Source organism: Panthera uncia, chromosome B1, assembly GCF_023721935.1.
Source record: "Panthera uncia isolate 11264 chromosome B1, Puncia_PCG_1.0, whole genome shotgun sequence".
In the NCBI taxonomy this organism is placed as follows: Eukaryota; Metazoa; Chordata; class Mammalia; order Carnivora; family Felidae; genus Panthera; species Panthera uncia.
Window position 1 is genome coordinate 44614699 of NC_064811.1, and position 23723 is coordinate 44638421.

General features: G+C 42.6%; 1 protein-coding gene across 1 annotated transcript in view; it reads right to left on the reverse strand.

The window, feature by feature from the left end:
* IGFBP7 (insulin like growth factor binding protein 7) overlaps positions 1–23723 on the reverse strand; it is a 77622-nt gene that overhangs the window by 2588 nt on the left and 51311 nt on the right. The window contains exon 2 of the mRNA XM_049630535.1: positions 7868–7977. Within this exon, the coding sequence (XP_049486492.1) occupies positions 7868–7977 (110 nt within the window). The remainder of the gene's footprint in view (positions 1–7867; positions 7978–23723) is intronic.

Genomic DNA, 23723 nt, shown 5'->3' on the forward strand with positions numbered 1-23723 from the left:
CCTTTGTATTTTAAATTATTTTTCTGCATGCTTGGGGGAATACACACTGTCATACTTTCCTGCCACTGGCTACCATCATTCACTCATGCCCTCGTAAACTCTGTTTTTCTTTGCTGAGTTTTTTCTTGCTTGCCACACCATGTTTGACAAACTGTGTCACCAAGTGCTAGGTCTGATTCTTGGGACCTTATACAAGAGCCCAGGTCCTGCAACCACTACAGAAATGGAAAATCAGTCGAGTCCAAAGCCAATATCATTCCTTTTGTTCTGAGGGCCAAGGGTTCATCAAATGGTTTACTAAAGACCTGACAAAAGCTGCCTACCCCCGTGTGTGTCCTGGTGAGAACAGGGATGGGTTAAGAAGACACGCGCCTTGGTTTGAGGGCAATAATGAACACTGTCCTAATTTTCGCCCTCCTGAACTGTGTTCATTATATAAACTCTGGAAAATACATAAAAATATACGGAAAAGTAAAATTTACTTATAACCCTTCTGTGCATATAGATTTAGCATAAATTTGGAGAAGTGGAATTGCTTGAGTCACAGAATACAAATATTTTAAGGTGTATGATAATGATGGGTTTAAAAAATGACACAGATACATGAAGTAATGTTTGTTTATTCCATCCCAGGCCACCTTTAAGAGCTAGCTTGATGTTACTACCTCTAATTAGAAAAAAGGATCTACAATTTCACGTAGCTTTCATTTTTTCTTTTATAATTAAGCAAATTCTAAGCCAAAAAAGACCACCTTACAGTACAAACCCTCCACATTAGTGCCGCTGTTCTCCTGCGTGATCCCACGCTTACCACGTGCTGTCACTCTGGTCTCGACTTCAAACCTACTCTTTTTCTGTGGTGTGACACCAGGGCCAGGGCTCTGAAAACCACAAGGGACCTAGGCCAACTCCTACTCTAAAAAGTATCTAGCATTACTGATTCGGAATGCCTGGATTTTGCTTGTTTGCTTCCCACCCCCCCCCTTGGATTTCCCCATATTGCGACTCTTAGAGAAAACCAGGTATCTTCGTGTTTTTCGCATATAAGTGCTAGAAAGACAAAACAGATGAACAGGCATCTTTGTTCCTTCCATTTCTCAAGTAGCTGGCAAAACAGTTCATGCTAGTGCAGATTTTTTTGTTTTTGTGCAGATTTTGAAATATTTAAAAATGGCTTTAATAATGGTGTAAGTATTAATTTGATTTAATGGCCAAAGTAATAGATCTCTGGTCTTTATTGAATTTTAGGATTCTTTAAGAGCTTTGTGTGTGACCAGAGCAAAAAAACACTACTGCCTGAATTACTGAATCTCCACAACTAACCTGTTGGTCTTCAAAGTATGTCACTCTTAGGGAGAGCGTTCTGTGAGGAAACCTGGTTCACTATGTACAGAGAAATTGTTTTAAGTATTGGATTAGAAAATGAATGTTTAACGGAACTCATTTTAATATATTGTAAAAAGGTACACACCACATAGAAAACCTGTAGAAATGTCAAGAATTAATACATAGTGAATTTTTTATATGGCATACTCCCCTGCTCCCTTATGTAAGGGGAGTTCACTGATAAATGTGTTCTCTAATTTGGGGGGAAAAAAAGTATGCAGGCTGAAAAAAGTGGCTTCTAAAACAATTCTACAGATGTACAATAGGCTGGAAGTGCTTCAGAGTTTGACCCTTAGAAATCTAGGCAGAAAAAACTGGCTAGCAGTCACTGCTCACCATAAAGGGTCAGCTAGGAGAGAATCAGGAAGACCCAGGAAGTCCTTTCAGCGCTCTCTGCTTGGATTTTAGCTGTAACAACGTCTTCCTGAATCCTATTGCAGATAAGCAATTAATAATAAAAAAGTGCCAATGACTTTGGAAGTAGGGTGGATTAGTCTGATTCTTACAGGTTAATACATTTTGAAGCTTCACTGAATTTCAGGGAACCATTAAAGGACATTTATGCAGTACGGACATATTTGCTGTGCCTTTTTGGTGAAGTTTCTGAAGAGGTTTATGATGAAATAAATACATGTCTGTTGAAACTTTCAGATCTCCAGCCACTGTAACCCATTAAAGACAAAATGTCTAGGAAAAAAATATTTGTAATATGTGAGAAAGTTGGTCATTATCTCTCATGTAAAAAAAGCCACAGACTAATAATAACAACCCAACAGAAAAATGGGTAAAGGGGGGGGGGGCGCCTGGGTGGCTCAGTTGATTAAGTGATGGACTTCGGCTCAGGTCATGATCTCACAGTTTGTGAGTCTGACCCGCACATCAGGCTCTGTGCTAACAGCATAGAGCATGCTTTGGATCCTCTATCCCCCACTCCCCTGCCCCTCCCCCGCTCACCCTCACTCTCTCAAAAATAAAAAAATGGGTAAAGGATATTTGAACAGGCAATTCATATAAAACACAAACATGAAAATATTCTCTTCAAAGTATGTAAAGACCTTATATATAAAATATATAAAGACCAAAAAGCAATGCAATTAAAACTGGGCAGAAGACATGACCAGACATTTCTCTAAAAAAGACATCCAGATGGCCAACAGACACATGAAAATGTGCTCAACATCACTCATAAGGGAGATGCAAATCAAAACCACAATGATACCACTTCACACCTGTCAGAATGGCTAAAATCAAAACAGCAAGAAACAGTAAGTGTTGACGAGGATGTGGAGAAAAAGGAATACTCATGCACTGTTGGTGGGAACACAAACTGGTGCAGCCACTATGGAAAACAGGATGGAAGTTCCTCAAAAAGTTAAAAATAGAACTACCCTATGATCCAGTCATTGCACTGATTATTAACCCCAAAAATACAGAATGCTAATTCAAAGGGATACACGCACCTTTATGTTTACAGCAGCAGTATGTGCAACAGCCAAATTATAGAAGCAGCCCAAGTGTCCATTATTAAATGGTTAAAGATGATGGGGTATATATACACAAAGGAGTATTATTATTCAGCCATACAAAGAATGCAATCTTGCCATTTGCAACAACATAAAGCTAAAGAGTATAATGCTAAGTGAAATAAGTCAGAGAAAGACAAACACCATACAATTTCACTCATATGTGGAATTTAAGAAACCAAAGGGGGAAAAAAAGACAAATCAACAAACAGACTCTTAACTACAGGGAACAGTTACCAGAGGGGAGGTGGAGGAGGAGATGGTTGAAATAGGTGATGGGGATTAAGGAGTGCACTTGTGAGGAACACTGGGTGATGTGTGGAATTGCTGAATCACTATATTGTGCACCTGAAACTAATAGAACACTTAACTATACGGTAATGAAAATAAAACAAATATTTAAAAAAGTTGTAGAACCACAAAAATATTTAAATACTACAATGTGAAAGGGACATCTGGGTGGTTCAGTTGGTTCAGTGTCCAATTCTTGATTTTGGCTCAGGTCATGATCCCAGGGAGTGTCCAGCTCCACACTGAGCATGGAGCCTGCTTGGGATTCTCTCTCTCATTCTCTCTCTCTCTCTCTCTGTGTCCCTTTCCCCAGCTTGCACTCTCTCTCAAAACAAAAAACAAAGCCCACAAAACTACAGTGTGAAAAAAAATATTCTCAATGTAGTCAAGGAAATCAAAGCAATAATGAAAGGAATTCTTTTACCCATCATTAACAAAAATTAAAAAGTGGGTGCCTGGGTGGCTCGGTTGGGTGAGCGTCCAACTCTTGATTTCAGCTCAGATCATGTCCCAGGGTCATGGGATTGAGCCCCATGTTGGGCTGCATACCAAGATGGAGCCTGCTTGGGATTCTCTCTCTCCCCCTCTCCCCCTCTTGCACTCTTTCTCTCTAAAATAGAAAATAATAATAATAATAAAAAGTAGGGCAATATTCAGTGCTGGTAAGGATGCAGGAAAATGGCACCCATCCCTACTGGGGGAGTGTGAACTACTACAATCTATTTAGAAAGTAATCTGACATTGTCTATTAACACCAGCATTAAATCTTTTGACATACTTAGTCATGTATCTTTTGGGGGGACTCTATCCTGTCGGGGCAGGGGGAAGGACTTAAATATAGGATATATATAGACTCATGTTTAAGGCTGCATTATTTAACGTGGTCAAAAATTGGAAACCACAGAAACAATACAGGAATGATTTAGTAATTATGGAGATCCATACTTGGAATATCATGTAGTTGCTGAGAAGCAGACCTAGAGGGATGCCCACAAAGTATTTACTGAGAAAAGCAAATTTCAGAGTAATATGCTCACTATATTCCTACCTCACTCCATATACTGAGGATATGTGGGTGTATGTATGGGCACAAGTGAGGGTATAGAAAGATAAAACCAGGGCAGTTCACACTGGTTATTTTAGGGAGTGGAAGGAAGAAGGGAGATTTTGAACTCTCTTTTTACATCTTTGGAGAGCTTCTCCTTATTACCATTATCACTTATTATTTAAAAAAAATTTTTTTAATGTTTATTTTTGAGAGAGAGAGAACATGTGCGAGGCAGAGGAGAGGCAAAGAGAGGGAGACAGAGGATCCAAAGCGAGCTCCACACTGACAGCAGAGAATGAACTGCGAGACCATGCATGACCTGAGCCGAAGTCAGACAGTTAACTGACTGAGCCACCTAGGCGCCCCCTTACTATTTTTAATTAAAAAAAAATATTCTAGGTTTTGCAAGCCCAAATCTGGAGAAATCTCAAGGCAGGAAAAGAAATGAATAGAGAGCCTCAGTCTCAGAAACTCCCAGTGTTTGGAAGGAATTCTAGATGATTTATCTTCTCTGTAAGCACCATCTCTCTGACTTACCTGGGTTAAGGCTATTTCAGCCTGAAATATGGCTATTTCAGTTCATTTCCCCATTTCAAAATATTGCTCCTGGAATGTTTGTAGGCTGGAGGTTTGTGAAAAAGTATGGGGCTTGTTAATATCATATGATAACTACAGGGCAGAAAAGCACAGACCGTTCACTGGGCTGTGGCAGCCACAAGAGGTACTACTTGAGTGTCTGGAGAGCAGCAGGCTTGTTCTGTCAGCTCTGCTCTTGCTGAGAATTCTTGAGCAAGAAAGACATGCTACCTTCTTTGAACTTCAGCTTAACAACTGAGATTCTAATATTCGTTTATAATAAAAAATCACTTCTATGCTTAAATTGAATTTGAACGTGACCTTTTTTGCTTGTATTCTTAACAGTCTGGTTACAGGGAGAGTGGGGAAAAAACGGCCTATTTAATTTTTTGGGTCGGTGACATGGCCCATAGAAGTATATTCTGCATTGGGATCTGGAATATACAAAAGAAAAGTTGTATGAAATGACACCCCTACTAAAAGTGATCGATGTGCCTTAAGATATTTTCTGTTCTTCTTTTTATTTTTAAAGAATCTGGGGCACCTGGGTGTCTTGGCTGAGTGTCTGACTTTGGCTCAGGTCATGATCTCACAGTTCGTGAGTTTGAGCCCCGCATCGGCTCTGTGCTGACAACTCAGAGCCTGGAGCCTGCTTCCGATTCTGTGTCTTCCTCTCTCTCTGCCCATCCCTTTCTTGTGCTCTCTCTCTCTCAAAAAATAAATACACATTAAGAAAGAAAAGAAAAGAAAAAAGAAAAGAAAGAAAGAGAGCAAGCAAGCAACCACGCTGAGAGAAAAAAGTTAAAAAAGAATCTCCTGGTTGTGATCCCTAACATTGAACTGAACACTCACTGATGGGTCACGGCCTAAAAAAACATTGCTTTAGGTCATGCATGTGGCAAATTACATTAAGAAGGTACAGAAAATTCAGCAGAGCCTGGCAGCTGGGTTTTTGCTTGTTTCTGGCAAGTCTCCTCTGTCCCCCACCTCCAGCCACAAATCCTCAGGGAAGCCCGTGGGCTCTGCTCCATATTATCCCAAAAGCTTAAAGGAAAAGATTTCAAGGCAGATTTATTCCCCTGGTATGTATGTATGTTAGCTGGGGTGGGGCAGAGCAAGGACTGAGGAAATCATTCTCTGCCAAGATTTGTCAATAAGGTCATAGACTCCAGACACTTGGGTCACCCTGATCCCTAGAGAACTGCAACAGAGCTTTTTATGGATACTCTTTGGAAAAGTTGTTCCTCCGCTTCTCCACCCTCTGAACAAAGCCTCCAAATAAGCAACGAGGAGCAGCAGCAGCTTTGTCAGGAGGCGCACATCCACTGGCTGCATTTTTGCTCTTCACTGCTTGCTCCTTGCTCCCCTTCCAAAAAGAAATTTATGGAGGTATAATTTTATTATTCTCTTCAACAGAAGTTTCAGCTGTAAAAGTTAGTTGTAATGTAGCTGGTGGAGTCTCTGCCCACCCCCACTCCCAGGCACTTTTTGGAATCACCCTTCCCTCCCAACCGGATGGTTCCCTTGTCGGGGGGAGGGGGGGGTGAGGGGGGGTGAGGGGAGGGGGGGGTGAGGGCGGTAGGGGGGGTGATGCACCCCTCTGGCCACCTGGGGGAGCCAGAGGGCAGCAGGTGACCCGACCTGAGTCCTTCAATGGGATTTACAATGCAGCAGGGAGACGGGGAGCCCTTTCTTTCCTCTGGAGTCTTCAAGCTGTGATAATAACATGAGCTTGGAGCTGCCAGTGACAATGCGGCCTAAGGTGTGGAGGAAGCTTCTTGAGGTAAAAGAAAAAAATGAGACCAATACACTGAGAGCGAAGAGTCCTGACCACTTGCGTACCTGGATCTAGCTGTCCCAGAGGCTGGAATCACCACTCCTCACCCTCCCTTTTTCTTGCCCAAAGTAGTTTGAAGTGAGTTTCTACAACTTGCAACATAAAGAGTTCTGACCACAGGAGCCACAATCTGCCTGGAATTCTAGAAGTTGATCCTCTGGTCAGATACCAGCAAACAAAATAATTAAGAGAGACCACCTTAGAGATTGCTGGAGAAGTAAACCAGCCAAAAAGGAGTATCTGGTTATACCTTTTTACTTAAACTAGATTTCCTTTTTGTTGGCACAAGTTTGATGATATTTACTCCATAGTGCTGTCGTGAGCCTTAACCGAGGCAAAATGCACAAAAAAGGACATAATGAAAAATAATGTACAGTATAACTGTGAAGTATTATTTGATCTGGCAAATGAGTATTTTCTTTTGCCTTCTACAGACTTGCTGAGAATATGCTGTCCTTCAGATGTGAAGACAGTTACACAAGATAATGCCACTTGAAGAGATATATTTCCAGGAACAGTAGCTACCATCAACTGAATTCTAGCTATGTATCTGATAACAAGCCAAGTAATTTTACCTGCATTACTCTATGCAACCTTTACAGAAATTATATGCTGCCTTCACCATAAAGGAGGAAACTGAGGTTTAAAGCACTCATTCTCATTCTAGGAGATTTTTCCCCCAGGAGACATTTCCCACAACTTCAGGGAGGGTGCTATTGGCATTTGGTAGATAGGGGGTCAGGGATGATGCACAGGGCAGCCCCCACAACAAAGAATCGTCTGTTTCAAAATGTTAATACCGCTCAGGCTAAGAAAGCCCAGGCTTAGAACTCTAACAATCTGGTTAAGAGACTCACATCCTTACCCACTATGCTATACTGTCTCCGATGGGAACACACACACTCATGCTCACACTCACACATGCACACGCTCAGAGGGTGGGTTAGTGTGTTCAGCGTTATAGTTTTCTAGTTCCTAAGGCTCCCTTCTCAGGCACTGACAACAAAAGCAGAGATTATTTTTGAGGTCAGTAAAATTGTTCAACAGAGCCAGGCGAGGTGTCTGCAAGATGGCCACAAGGCTTCACCACATTTGAGGAGCTGCAGGGAATAGAAGAGGCCAAAGGTTTTAGATTACTGCCATCATTGCACAGTGAGAGGGGAGACTGTCAGTCGAGGACGTCTTCCTGAAATCTGTGTCACTGACCTTGTTCCAGATGAGGACAGGGGTTGGGATTCCGATGACCTCACAGCTCAAGTACACCTGGGCGCCAGTGATATTCCAGATGTCCTTGGGAGGTGTCACAATGGAAGGACCTACACGAGAGGACACAAAGCCAAACCCGTCTTTTTAAACAGTCTTTAACATCAGTCAGCATGCTAGCCAGTAAGTTCTTGATTATGTTTATGAGGCTGTCCCTTCTGTGCATTATCTAGACAAATTTCAAAGATCAGACTGGTTTCCCCCTGTGACCAGCATGATTTTAAGCTCTGCTCTGGAAATGTATACATCTAAATAACAAAAATCATTAGGATGAATGATTGTAAATTTATTATTTACAAAATTTTCTACTCCCTCAAATCATGTTTAATGGTTTAAATTTACCAGTTGTTGATGAATGGATAAAGAAATTGTGGTTTATATACACAATGGAGTACTACGTGGCAATGAGAAAGAATGAAATATGGCCCTTTGTAGCAATGTGGATGGAACTGGAGAGTGTGATGCTAAGTGAAATAAGCCATACAGAGAAAGACAGATACCATATGTTTTCACTCTTATGTGGATCCTGAGAAACTTAACAGAAACCCGTGGGGGAGGGGAAGGAAAAAAAAAGAGGTTAGAGTGGGAGAGAGCCAAAGCATAAGAGACTCTTAAAAACTGAGAACTGAGGGTTGATGGGGGGTGGGAGGGTGGGGAGGGTAGGTGATGGGCATTGAAGAGGGCATCTTTTGGGATGAGCGCTGGGTGTTGTATGGAAACCAATTTGACAATAGATTTTGTATATTAAAGAAAAATAAACACTTTATACTAAAAGATAAAAAATAAATAAATTTACCAGTTGTTTTGCATTATCTAGGATATTCCAAAATAAGGAAGTTCAGTTCCAAAATGTTTAATGTTTTTCCTTTTTGTTTATCAGAATTTCTATATTTTTTTGGTGGAGAGGGCAATACCCAACCCAACCACTCCTTAGGTAATGAAAGAAAAAAATCTAAGAAGATATTTGAAAAGGTGCTGAGCACCCAGAAAAGATGGCAGTCCCTGTTTTAGGAAGCTTAGGGTCTAAGATTGACAAATCAAAGTGATCAGGCAGGAATGGATGACTTTCATCTAAGACAAAAATGTAGAGTGCTGTGTGCCCTGGAGACTGCAAAGGTACTTCTGAACAGAAGCGGCCTGGGTATCCAGGGAGAAGGTAGAAAGGTCTTTCTTCTCAGTTGGGGGATGCAGTGGATAAAACAGCAGCAGTGACAGGTCTCTTGTGTGTGACCAGGACACCCAAGGAGATAGCTCTTTCCCAGAGTTCTAAGTGTCTAGCTCCTGGGCAAGGGGGCGTTGGCAAGTGGGGGAACCTGTCAAGGCACTGCCTAAAAGCCTCAACAGGTATGAGACCGTCCACACAGGGAGAGCCTAAGTGATATCTCCCCTTCCCCACCTCCACCAATTCTGAAACACATCTCTAGGGCTTCTGTATCAGATCTATCCCCTCCGGTAATTACACAGGACCACCAACAATGGTATACATCCTTTTTGTTCCTAAAGACATCCTTGGGCCAGCAAAAACTATGGCCCATGGGCCAAGCCTGGCCTGCCACTTGATTTTGCACAGGTCCTAAGAGGTCTTTGTGTTTTTAAATGGTTGGTGGGGGGAAAAATTGTGAAAATTAAAAGAGCTTCACATGTCAGTGTCCATAAATTAAGATTTATTGGAACACAGTCATGCCTAGAGTCTGGCAATTGTGGCCAGGGTTGTATGGCCTAAACATTGACAATCTGGGCCTTTATGGAAGAAGTGCTGATACCTGCTCCAATCAGCCAAGCAATACCTAAGTAAGATGCCATAGGAAAGTCTCAGGACTCCAATCCTTTACACATCACCTGGACCTGATGCAAGTAACCCCACCTGCTGGTCCAGCTCGGAAATGCAACACTTTTGAAACCAACAGACAGAGCTGGGCTCGCTTACTGCTCCTTGGGGAGTGGGGGGCAGCTCCCCAGCATCCACTGTAGAAGAGGTTCGCACACCTGCTTCTTAGTGGGTTGTACTTAATATTTCACTTCTGCTAATTAAGAATGCCAGGCTGTGGGCACAGGGACCTTCAGAGAGATTAGGGTCAGTCCACAGAACAGGGAGGCAGAGCTGGGAGCCTGCCCTCCCTGCCACCTCGGCCCCCTCCCAGGTATGACAGCACACTTCTCAAGAACCAAAGCCGGCCTGTCCTCAATGCTCACTGCCGGTTCTTGAATGAATGAGTTAATCGTCCCCTCTGAATTTCAGCCCTCCACTTCCTTGGGTCCTCCAGCCAAATAAAATGTCTAACTATAGGGTCATCTTGCATCAGTGTCCTGGGAAAGGGACAACTTCCCCTCTAGGCCTGGAAAATTTTCTGGCATAATCAGCATTCAAAGGACACGAAGTCTCCCCTTTTGCAACAGGCTATTTCCAGCACGCTAATAATTTCTTGAAACAGAAAGGAAATGACTCCAGCACAGAAGATTTTTCCCACTCATCTCAAGTATTAGATGCTGATTTTTTTCTAATCCCTTGGGGTATTTTTATTTTTTCCCCCTTTGTAAGAATGTGCAAAACAATCAAAGTTTTGAAAGCTCTAAATATATTTTGTGCTTCCTCTCCTCTAAATCTTAGGTCTGAAGAGGAAGCATCTATCGTGGCCTGGGGTCTTGGCTTTTCTGTTGCAAATGTGGATGTGGGGAGCATGGCAGTGTGTGTTTATGTATGTTTCTGGCTCTGTCTCCAATGCTTCCTAGTCTGACTGAAACAACACGGGACCCCGCAAAGGGCTGGGCTGGGCCCGATCCCATCTCAGGCTTCCTCCAGGGGCTTGGAGACCAGAGAACCGGATCTGGCTGGAATGTGAACTACTTTCGCTCACCTCTCTGAGGACTTCCATGTGGCTCTGTCCTCCTTCCCACACACAGACTTGTCAGGATGACCTCAAAGCTCAGGGGATCCCAAGAGATTGTTCTGAAAAGAATACTCCAGTGTTCAGCATTGTGGAGGGGCTTGGGAACAAAGCTGCCTCTCATGTATTAAAACCACACAAGGAACAGAAGACACTTTTTATTGTGAGGTCTCAGAGCTTCAGCCTTGCAACAAACCACTTATCTTAACTTGCATCCATCTCCTTAGAGTCACAATGAGTAGCAGGGTCCTCCATCTTTGTCAGGGGGGCACATTCTGGAATGCCCGTGGAAGAATTCCAGCCTGATTTTCTGTCACAGACCTTGAAGACATGCTCTGAAGTCTTCCTATGGCATAATTTTAAAACTAAGATACTCTTAGTTTTCATATAGTCCAATTTATTACATTTTTCTTTTATGATTAGTACTTTATGTGCCATGTTAAAAAGAGATTTTTGCCCAGCCCAAAGTCACAAAGATCTCTCCTGTTCTCCCATTTTCTTCTACAAGCTTTATGGTTTTACCTTTCACATTTAGGTCTGTGGTCTATCCTGAATTAATTTTTATGGATGTTATAACATAGAGGTCAAAGTTCACACCCCCTCACCCTGCAAGGACATCAACTGCTTTGGCATTATTTCTTGAAAAGGCCATCCTTTTCTTAGTGAATCGTAATGATAAATTCATTCATTGTATATGTGTGGACTACTTCTGGATTCTTTATTCTCTGTTCCTTTGGTCTATGTGTCTATCCGTGTACCAATGACTATGGTATAATTTAGGAAAGTGTTCAAACTATAATACTGAATAGAGGGCAGATCCATTATACCCATCCATTTCCAATCTTCTCCTTATTCCAAGAAGAATAAGGAATTCCATTTCAGGAAGAGCAAGAATTCTTTCCAAACATCTGAAGCCAGGAATACTTTGAATCGGAGCCATTGCTACACAGTTCAAGATTAGGACAAATCATGCTGTGGGTTCCTCTTTCTCTCTCCCAACCCTAAAATACATATTAGGAATGAGGTGAATGGGCTGAGTCAATATTCGGACGGTTCGAGACCATAAATGATCTCTTCAATTCTGCTACCAGGCTATCTCAAGAATCCTACATATCCTGTATGTATAGAATCCATAAATTCTGTATTACTCACTGAATCTGGCTGAGTTGATGGGGCAGAGGAGCAGAGGGGCCATTAGGACCAGTTTGCTGCACCACATTTACAAAAACCCTTGGCTATTTCATATGTCCTTGAACAAATGACAGATTCAATAACACAATGAAAACTTTAATAAACAATATTTAACCTGGAAAGTGCTGACCTATAGAATGGCCTTTAGAGTTTGATATGTAGTGTCTTGCAAAGCAAAGTCAGATCAATGAACAATTAGACTAACACTCAAGAGATCAACCAACCTCCTGGAGTAGGTGGAGGCAGGCTGGCTTCAATCTGACTTCCCGAGTTGGAAGAATCCATGGTTTCAGATTCTTCCTGTTTACTCTGTTCGGTGCTGATACCCACTGGGTCACCTACTTACTAAACTCCTGATTCTTTGCCACTCACTGGTCTGGAAATTCCCTCAGAGTATGAAGAGACAGTGGACAAACTCGTGATGAAGGCAGAATACAGCAGCATTATAGAAAAATGAGTGATGATGATACATTGTGAAAAACAGTAAGAAAGAGACTTAATGGTGACCCATAGGGACACCAAGTGGACAGGTTTTGTACAGAAGTGAAGGGATGGTGAAAACATTTTGGGCTAATATGATGGCAGATCCAACAACACTTTACTCCCCTCCTCCGATCTAAAGAACCAGAACCATCGTTCCATATATTCTACCGATAAGCAATTTCACTGCCAACAATCCTCTTGAATTGCAGGTCTATCATGCAATTCAATTCCTGAAGGTTCTGTTCTACCTCAGGAGAAAGCTCAGTGAAATGACTCTACCAAATAGCTTCTCTTTCCACTCTGCCTTTTTTCCAAGAGTCCAAAGAAGATCCAGAATTTATTTCTGTTTTTCAGAGTAAAGGAAGTTTTAGTTCACTCTGAGCTTGTTTTCAGGCTTTTGAGCTTTCTGCTCAAAATCAGTTCTCAAGGCTGGGCCAAGGGTAACAACGTTACTGTGTAAATCATGCTCAGTGTTTGGATTCCATTTAAAGCAAGTTGCATAATATTTAAATGTATAGGGACCAACACCAGGATAGGCTCAATTATTTATTTATCCTTGCCTTTGTTCCAGTAAGCACTTCAGGCTGCTCAAACATCTGTCTAGCAAACATCCTGTACCTAGAATTATTGAATGCCCCCACCTGTCTCCTCCCCTTCCCCGCCCTGGCCAACCCCAGGTGGCAGCCAAGCTGCCCAAAGGGCTGCCCAGTGGCTGGCATGAGGAGTCCACCCCAAGGCTTTCTCACCTCAGAGACACATATCTGTCTCAGATGACTGGGCTCAAACCAGGCTACTCCATTTTCCGTTCTTACCTCTCACATCTCAAGTATCATCCAAGCTCTCTTTTTTTAAATGTTTATTTATTTTTGAGAGAGAGGGAGATACAGCGTTGAGTGGGGGAGGGGCAGAGAGAAAGGGAGACACAGAATCCAAAGCAGGCTCCAGGCTCTGAGCTGTGAGCACAGAGACCGACTCTTGCCTAGTAACCTTATGTGGTCTCTTCTCTTTAATCACTCCTTGAAGGGAAAGAGGGAGAAAGTGGAGGAGGAGAAGAAGAGAGAGAAAATGAAGAAAGACAGATCCTAAATGAAATTATAACCAGGAAGAAGAAAGTACTGAGTTTGGAAAAGAGCTAAAATTCAATTTAATGAATCAGTATCACCTTAAAAGTACCTAGAAGGAGTCAGAAGTCTCCCACACAATTTCCACCTAGATTTACATCCTCCTCCTCAGCTTCTTTTAATTTCTAGACAAATTACCCACAAATTATCAGATTATTTTAGGAATACTCAATTATAACCTAGAAAGAGCTGAGTTCTGAGAAATCATGAAAAATACAAAAAAGGAAGAATGGTGGATGGATGGATTTAAATTTGGAATATTTCATTTGAGTCAGAAGAGGCTAAGAATGGCAGTTCTTACCAAACACACAAATGTCCTAAGGAGAAGATCCTGAAACAGAATTTTTAATTTGATCAACAACTCATTTCAGCTGATTTTACATGAAGATGCAGTAGAGAGAAGAGAGTTAAAATTTCTTATCCTATAAAAAGCACGAGGATAATGTAAAAGAAGTCTGTGAACAATTTTGTAGTCTCTTACAGAGCACAAAACACTCCTCCGACACAACCTGAGATGTCCTTACCATGTTCCTATTAAAAAGACACACACACACAAAACAAAGCAATCTTGGGGACAGAACACTTGGCTCTGGAGCTCTCATGCCCTGTGAACCAGTTCAGTGTTCTCCTCCCCTACCTTAATGCAATGTATGTGACTCATAACAAGGTTCATTCTCCCAGTGATGAATAAAATAGAGCTTATAAAGGTATCAGATATTACTTAGCCAATTGTTTAATCTGAAAGAGCTACATAGAAGATGTTAGGAGAAGTCATGTGTTGAAGCTGAATATATTCCACTGAGTCTGGAAAACAGTCAAAAGTTAAATTCTCCCCAAAGTCAGTTTCTGTCTTCTTTTATTGATATCACATTCAACCACACATTTTTTTTTTTGTTTTTTGCTTCATTGCTTTCTTCATTTCCCTCATCTCTTTTGTTTTCACCCTACAAATATGTTCTTTCTTACTTCTACCCAAACTCAATCTCTGCTCTTAGCAATCATGTTCATCCACCATTACATGCTCATTACCACTTCCCGAAATTATACTTGTGATGATGTGCTAGCCTACTTGGAATGCCCTCCCTATCCTTTATTTGAAGCTCCAAGGCTAAAGTGTGACACCCCCCCCCTTTGGCATTTTTGTATGGGTATAGTTCCCACTTATTTTTTCTCTGAAATCTTGTTGGGTTCACAGTGCCTCACAGCTTGGTGCATCATTGTTCTCTAATGCTTTCCCCAGCAGGGCTAATTGAAGATGCCAGTGCCCTGATGGAGTCAGAACTGAGCCAGAAACTCCAGAATCAGGTGTTCTTTGTGTTCACTGGAAGGAGGGACAGCTCGGATTATATGCAGTGGGTAAAGGGCAGCAGTAAATTCAGAACATAATGTTATCAGTCATATGGAATTGAGTAGATGGTCATGGTCTTGAAAACGTACCAGTGTACACACTGCCAACACAACCTAACCAAACTGATGCCAGAACCACCTATTATTTACCAGCTAGCAGATTATTTATCAAGATTTTCTTTAATCCTCTACTTGACTTTCTCTTGCCCTAAGCCATGTTTCTTGGCTACTGCCCACTCATTAACCTGTTTGTATATGATCAGGGGATGCAAATTAATTTGTGTATATTAGTCACGCAAATCCAAACAAGGAGAGTAGGTCTGCTGTGAGGGAAAGGATCTGCAATCATCCTCATATGAAAAATAGGGTCTCTGTATCATGTTGGGCTATATGATTAACATTATAGCTCTCACTGAGTACTTATCAACATGGCTAAGACAGCTGAGTATAAAGACTTCTCTAAGTTATGGTAGATTTGCAAACCACACTCATCTGGACTCTTAAGGATGCTGAGTCTTGGAATAGTTCATACACAGTATGTGCACTTATACCAAAAAAGGAGGGTTTAAGAAAGAACTGTGATACCACATATGGAGATAAAGAGTTCAGACATCTTGGCAAAATTCCCCAGATGGGATTATGATAACACTCAAAGGGAAAAGCACCAAACAAAAGTACAAACTGGGAAAAGAATAGTAGGAAGGCCCTATGGCCAAGAGGGGGAAGGGGATGAAACACGTGAAAACTTCCTGATATTAAATAAGGGGAAGCAGTAGCTTTATGGCTAATTAAAGAGCAGAGTCATCTGCCAAGGCAAGTCATTTTGGGAACTTCCAGAGGTGGCATGATGTAGCAGCTGAAGCTTGATACAGGAATCTAGCACACAATCTCAAAGGCATCAGAGGAGGACAGCAAGGGCAGGAGGAAAAAGGACTAAATTGCAAACAGCATGAAACAGGTTTAATTTCAGGGTTTTAGTTTAAGGCAAAGTCATCTGGTTATGGTAGCTACTGTTAGTCATTTACTCTTTAGTCTGAATGAAGATCCAATAGTTTATGCTGATGGGGCCCTGTCAAACACTGCCGGGGGCAAAAGTGTAGAAGAATTGCTTCCTTTCCTCCAAACATGATCTATTGGGATACAATGGGGGAAGGTTAACAGTTTAGACTAAGAACAAAATGCTGGAGAGGTAACAGACTATACAGTGAGTTTGGAGCACAGACCCTGGATGCACAATTCTACCACTTCTGAGTAATGTGACACTGCACAAGTTACTTAACTTCTCTCAGTTTGTTCATCTGTGAAATGGGGTAACAATATAGAAATCATGAGAGTATCAGAGAGAGCAATCAAGATACAGTAATTAGCACGGTACCTGAGGCATGGGGTAAACAGTACTAACTCTTGCTTTTGTTTCAAACTAAATTCCTTATGACTGGAGTTGATAAAAATTGTTTATTCAGAGAATGGAGACAACACACTACTTGGACTTGGGGTGGTTAGGGAAAGGAGATGGTGTCTGAGTAGGCCCTGAAGTTCAGAAATAGGCCTTCTGACAAGGAAGTGTTCACCTTTAGGGACTTGCCTGAGCAGAGGTGTGGAGGCAGGAAAACAGTTGCCTGTGGGCAGAACAGCGAGCACACCAGTCTGGCTCCCTGAGAGCGTTGCATAAAAGGAGAGGATCGGAGATCAGGGGTGGGGCACAGTGGAAGGTACAGGAGGTGGGGCTTTATGGCCGAATGTGTCTCCTGAATGCTGGGCAGCCATGATGCAGGTAGCATTTCAGGACATGATTCTGAAGGCCTTTGCAGCAGGAGTAGGGGGCTAAGTCAAGGCTGTAGCAATGAGAACAGATAGGACAGTGGCAGACTGGAGAGAGTATTCAGGAAAACAAATGCCATCCAGTAACCGCCTGGATGTGGGAAGTGGGCGCTGAGTCCAAAGTTGTGGGGCTGGGTAAGAGGAGGCTGCTACATCATGAGCAGGAGCAGGATGCCTGAGGAAGGCACTGGATTGGAGAAGGTGCAAAAAATGGATTTGGGTTTAAATTTGCTGAATGTGAGGTACCATCTGGGCACTGAGGTCTGAACCCTATGGAAAGAGAGGAACAGATACAGACTGCAGGGACCAGTGGTGCCAAGGCAAATATTGTCTAGCTTACATTTTAGCCCTGGGAAGGTTAGCGGGGGGCCCCTCGTATAGAAGGAAGGCAGCTTTGGCTCTCCGGCCCAGGGGCAGCTTCTCTGAGGGATCTCAGCTCACTGACCACCTGACCATCCCCACCCTGCCCAAGGCAGAGCAGGAGACAGCTAAGGTGCTGCTTAGCCAGCCGTGAGCCATTCATTTGTAGGGGCAGTCGTCCGAAAGCAGACTGTCCAAAGACAGAACCCTGGTGATGGTGTACTCCAGTCCTGTGAGTTACATTTCCTGACTCCTAGTTACCTCTGGGCTTTAATGAGACACCCCATTTTGACTCCAATATTTGACGCTGAGAATCTTCCTAGAGTGTATTGTCTATTTTTTCTATTAAAAATAAGTTTTTTAAGTTTATTTATTTTGAGAGAGAGACAGTATGGGCACAAGTGGGGGAGGGGCAGAGACAGAGAATCCGGAGCAGGCTCTGAGCTGTCAGCACAGAGCCCGACTCAGGGCTCGAACCCACAAACCATGAGATCATGACTTGAGCTGAAACCAAAAGTCAGACGCTTGACCAACTGACCCACCCAGATACCCCTTGTCTACTTTTTTTTTTAAACTGTAGTAGATATCATAGTATTCACATCTCATCCTATGACTGTGAATCTTGCAGCATCTCAAAATTTTTACAGTAAGTCTGACCATGGAACATAAGCAGAAAGCTTCTTCTTACAATCTCTTGCTTACAAACAAATCTCTTATTTTGACAATATTTTCTTGTTCTTTTCCCCTAACTTGGGTCTAGCACGAGAAGTGGGGTACAGACCAAGAGTCTGACCCCAAGGAGTGACTGCCGCCCACAGGTGATTCTGGCACACGTGGTCTGGGGTCACCTTTGAGTGAACCCTGCGTTAGGCAAAGTAAATCCATGAAAGGTTCAGATGTGTAAGGTGGAGTGATCCCTGTGGCAGCCACGTGGTAGATGAGCTCACCTGGGTCTGTGTCAGCAACAATGCCAAGGGAGGAGTTCATTTATTCAGCAGGGCTCTCATGGAAGTTGAAATACCTAAACTCCCATCACACTACCAGAATGACTGATGTCCATACAAATTAAATTAGCAGGCTAGATCTTTATTTGGTTTGAGTATATGGAAGAACTGACTTTATATGGGATGCCATTATGAAGGGAAACTCCCTAGTCATGTGGGTGTATCTTAACGTACCCTTGGAAATACTTTTTTTTTTCTTCTACATTTCATGGGCCTGTCCTGTCTGGACTATGACTCATCTTAAATCCAACATAGAAAAATTTTGGTTACTTGTTCTTATTCCATAAGCACAGAATTGGGTGGGGAAGTTTCCACAGAAAGGCACTTCTTGCCACCTGATTCTGGGATTCCTAGAAACCTAGACAGTTCCCCCAAGATGTTTCATCTTTGAGTCCCTGCCCACTCCCCTTTCTCTTCTTATGTACTCAGTGCCTGGCATGGTCAGGCATCAGGAAATGTTTCCTGAACCAAGTTGTAAGGGAAAATCTTTCAAAGTCTGGAGGTCGCTCACCCTCAAAGCTTCGTCTCTGTCAACAGACCCTGTTTGTTAACAAGGGCTACAGTCTGGTCTGTCCCAAAGACACAGATGCTCTTGAACCCAGGCATTAGAGAAGCCCTCAGAGGTTTACACTGTAGAAACCCCAGCAAATGCCTCAGGCCAGGCTGAAAACTCCAGAAGCAGCCTGTGGGAATGGTCAGGCCAGCACAGGGTCAGTCTTTCAGGCTAGGGGTTATCAAAAAGTGTAGACTTGGTCAGTCTCCAGAGGTGACACAGGTTGCAAAAGATCTCACAGAGGGGCGTCTACACAAATAAGCAGCAGCCAGACACACAGAGCCAATGGGGTGAGCTCCAGCTGCCGGGGAACCGGCTTCTAAGAAGGATTCCATCTTGCAGCATCTTACCCGGTGGTTGCCAACCCTGGCTGCACACTGCGCGCCCCTGGGAACAGTTCATGCCCACGCCTGGGCCTCACTCCCAGAGTTGCTCGTTGGTCTGGGCGTGGGGTCTGGCACTGGTATTTAAAAAAAAACTCTCGGCAGAACCACTCCATTACAACACAGCTTTAGAGCGTGAGACACTCAGATGATAAGGGAGACAGGAAGGCGGGAAGTAGGAGAGGAGGCGGGGAGGACAGATTTGAGGACAAAATGCTTCCAAGCCTCTTCAAGGAGAGGCCAAGGATCCCAGGGAGTTGCAAGTGTTCAAGGAGAAGAGGGAAATCTCTGGGGAGCCGGCTCTGGTGAAGGGCACAGAAACCAGATAGTAGTGACACTGTATTGTTGCTATTACTATTGCTCCAGCCATATGGGTGGGGGTGGGGTGATGCGCAGTGTCTGAAGCTTTAAGCTGTGAGTTGTCCTGAGTCTTAGCAGTCTGTCATTTTCCTAAAATAAAGCAGTTGGTCCTCAGCCCTGCCCTGCACCTCTGCTGCCTCCTAATTCCTATCCTTCCCCGGCAATGCGCAGGCAGGGGGACTCTGTGCCCCAAGTCTGTGTGTCCTACTTAAAAAATCCCAGTAAATCAGGGCCTTTTCCCTTTGCTCATTTCGGGGCAGACTGCCTCTGTTAAGACACATTCACCTTGGTTTGCAGGGGCCAGGAGCAGGGTACAGGGACCTGTGAGAAAATGGCCCCTTCAGGCTGCCGAGGAACAGAGCACAGGGCGTGCTGGGCCTGCGTCTGGCATTTTTACTTGGTGAGGTTTTTGCCCTTCGGGCCCCAGCCTCCTTCTCACTTAGAACTCATGGTTACAGTTGCCTACTTGGCCGACAACCCCAGACGTTAATCAGCCGCCCACGAAAAGAGCTCCCCCTGTTCTTTCTCAGTGTTATTCCCTTTCACTGTGCCCTCTGGTTATTTTCTGTACTCTGTGATGTCCAGAGACTTGAAAGCTCTCAGCTATTTATCCCAAGCCTCAGCCTTTGTTTATATCTGCTTTGCTGAGTGTTCTCAGATTTCCTCCCAGCTTCCTCATAGGATTTAGCCTTTCTTCTCCCAAGTTCTACATTTTCTAGTGCTGTCCCTAAGGCTTAAACTAGAACAGAAACACCCCTCCTACCCTGTGGGCTAATTCTGATGTGTCCTGGGTACTTGTTAGGTGTGCCACTGTGTACTTGCTTTATAAATCACTGTGAACAGACTGGGTGTTCCAGCACAAGGACAAGACATTCTGAGTGTGGACAGGAAATTCACATCACAGAAGGTGCTAGATGTGGATTGCAGTGGACTATCTGCGTGAGCTAGATTGTTCAACGAGGCTCAGAAGTGCCAAACAACACTACTCTGAAAATCAGAGAAATGGGTGTATCTTGCTTATCTCGTGGTAGGAGGACCTATCTGGTAGGAGCTGGAGAACTTTGAATAAGGATATTGTATTTTTCATTAGTGAAGCAAATCATGCTTGCGCTTATTGGGTGGAGGACAATCTGGAGCCCATCTGGGTGGCTATGAGCTAAGACATACAGGAAGCAGGTAAAGCAAAGCTATGCCAGTGCACAGAGGAATAGTTGCTCCAGAAGAAGGGATTCACGGAACATGAGAATGCTCTTTGCTGCTCTTACCAGTTGTTATAGGATCAGACATCTTTACTTTAGCACTTTTAGGTAGGGATTATTCTTCTGTAATTAGTGGTGCCGTGTTTTGTTTTGTTTTTCATGTTTTATTTTCCCTAACTTCATTCTTTTTATGACGCAGGAAAAAACAAGGGGAGTTTTCATGGTTTCAATAGTAGGGTGAGTTTTAAAAGTGAGGAGACTGGGAACAACCACATGCAAAGTATCCTAAGGGGAGATGAGCACTGGAGGGAAAGCCTCATCCCCAGAACCATCCTTTTCCTCCCCAGGTGTTCCTTCTAGAGCCACCATCAGCTCCAGCTACGGAGATCTTACTCTTTTGTTTAAGTGAAGGAAAATAATTTCCTCACTGAGCAGCTGGGATCGCAGATCTGGCACCTCTTCAGAGCAACCATACATAAAAGTAGGAAAACTCATTCTTTATACACTTGGGGAAGAAAATGTCCTCGATCTTCCTGAAATTGACGTAAAAGCTGCAGTTTATGTCCCCTCAGTCCTTGCCTTTGGATCCATTCTTGGGAAATGTCTCCAGCAAAATGTGTGACCTCTTCAGGAAGCTGGAGTCTTCAAAGATGATGCCTGTTCACAAGGGGGTTCATGCTTGTTCTGCTTGTGAACAACGGGGAGGGGACAGAAAAGTAATCCAGGCTCATCGAGTCCATGGGAAAAGATTATGGTTTTTGAGCCTGTCAGTCAGTGAAACCGATGCTTGAAGAGAAGAAAACTCAAAGTAGACTCAAATAAATAAGAACAAGACCCCTAGGACAAGTATGATGCTGGCTAAACATGCAACTTGTCTTGATATTTCCACCCACATATCCATCCATGTGAGCTTGGCCTGTGAAAACTGAGGGCCATGATCCCTGGATTGGAGAGAGATTAAATCCACTCAGTTCCAATTTTTTCTTTCTTTTTTTTTTTAAATTTAAAAATTTTTTTAAATTTTTTAAAAAATTTAAAAATTAAAAAAAAATTTTTTTTTAATTTTTAAAATGCTGAGCAATCAGCATTTTAACCTACACACAAATAATAACAAGTCCACAAATATTCTGTAGTGTCAGCACTACATAGCTTTCCCAATGTCATCTAACACACTTGGAAGATGTTTAAAAGAACAGATCTTTCTGGAATACACTGATCATCAGACGTTAAGATTGGGCTGGCAAGAGGTTTAATTTCTAATAATTAGGTAATATCAAAAGAAAAATGTCATCTAATCATCAACTTCAATATCCATCCCTGTAATTAGAACACTAACTTCTATTGCTTGGTTGAATTTATTCAATAAGGGAAAATCCCTATGGAAAATGGCACGAAAGGTGAGAACAATCCACAATGATATTAACTAAATCAAATTTCAGCACTGCATGGCACTAAGCAGGTAAAAACATGGAGTGGATTAATTAATTCAGGCCCTCCATGCACTAAATTTTGTGCTGGTGACGTGAGGGATAGAAAGACAGGTTGGGTTGAACTCCTGCCTGATAGGAGTTTACAATACAGAAAGTGTAGACAAGTAGGCAAGTAGATAAGCAATTACAATATGCTTATATTGTAATTTATAGCATAGGACTGGTGTAACTGGTCCTATGATCTAGATGCAAATATAAAAGGTATTGTAACTGAATAGGTCAGAACTGAATTCATGGAAGAGGCAAGGGGCTTTCAAAAGTTAAAGGTGGTGGGTGGGGTGGGTGAGGAGATGGCAGGCAAAGGGATTAGCATGCTCAAAGAAATGAAACGTCACTCGGAGGAAAAATAATAATTGATAATGGTATCGGGCTTTATACCACACAAAGTGCTTTTCTATCTATTAACTTCATTTTGACTTTCCCAACAATCTTGTGAGCTAAGTGAGTCATTTCACAGATACAAAAGTTGAGATTCAGTAAAGTTAAGTGGCTTGTGCAAAGTTGCCCAGATTGAGAGTAGTGTGGCCAGGATGTGAATCCAGTTTTTCTGAGTCCAAACCCGGTGGTTTCCCTAGGCTCTTTCCATAATCCACCATGACCGACATGTTCCATCTTGCTTTCTTTTGTTGTGTGTGCGTGGGGGGTGTCAAATGTTTGTAGAGAAGGAAAAGAAACCTTGAGAGGTAAAGGCCAGACTAGATTGCAGAGGTTTTCAATGTCAACCAAGGAGATTAGTTATGTCTACAAGTTATCATGACGAAAAGGCAAACAACAGAATACAAACATTAATATATTTTAGAGAAAAGGTCACACAATTGCTAGAATCCTAAAGAGAGGCAATGGCTCACCATTCACACTCTGGCCTGAAATGCTTCAGAGGTGTTCTCTGACTGGTTCTGGGTAGTGGACTTACAACTCCAGATAGGTGACAATTATCCTCCTTATGCTGAATGCTGGGCAGATATTAACCCTACTGTGACTATATGATTGGAGTCCTACCCATATCTTGGAGTAAGAGAGTCTGGAAACTCTAGCCATTTTGACTGTATTTTAATGGTTTCAATAAATGTTTAATGTGACAATCAGTATTAGAAAATATACTTCATGTTTTGTCTTACAAATCATTAAGAAGATGCCATATTCTTAGAAAGTACCTTATATATGCAGAAATCCTATGACAACTTTAAAAGTCAATGTTAACACTTAGTAAACATTCCTGAGCAGAGATAAGCAATCCCTGTCTTAGTGAAAATGTTGTCTCTCTGGGATATGTTTTAGATTTACATCTTCATCTTGAGAAAAACTTTTTAACTACCAGAAGGGGGATAAGGGCCCTAAATGAATACATTTACTAAACTATAAAATCCAGAATAAATCAGATCTGGCCCTGAGTATATTCCCAGCCTCATTTCTTGCCATATCCCTCTGGAACTCTGAGCTCCAGCCATAAAGAACTTCTTGTGTTCCTCAAATGTCCTGCTCTCTGCTAATCTTTGCACGTCATTCCTTTTTCTGGAACAATCTTCCCTCCCCCAACCCCTCATTTCCCACTCCTCCCTACGTTTGCTTGGTTAACTCCTAGATATCCTTTGGGTCTCAGCA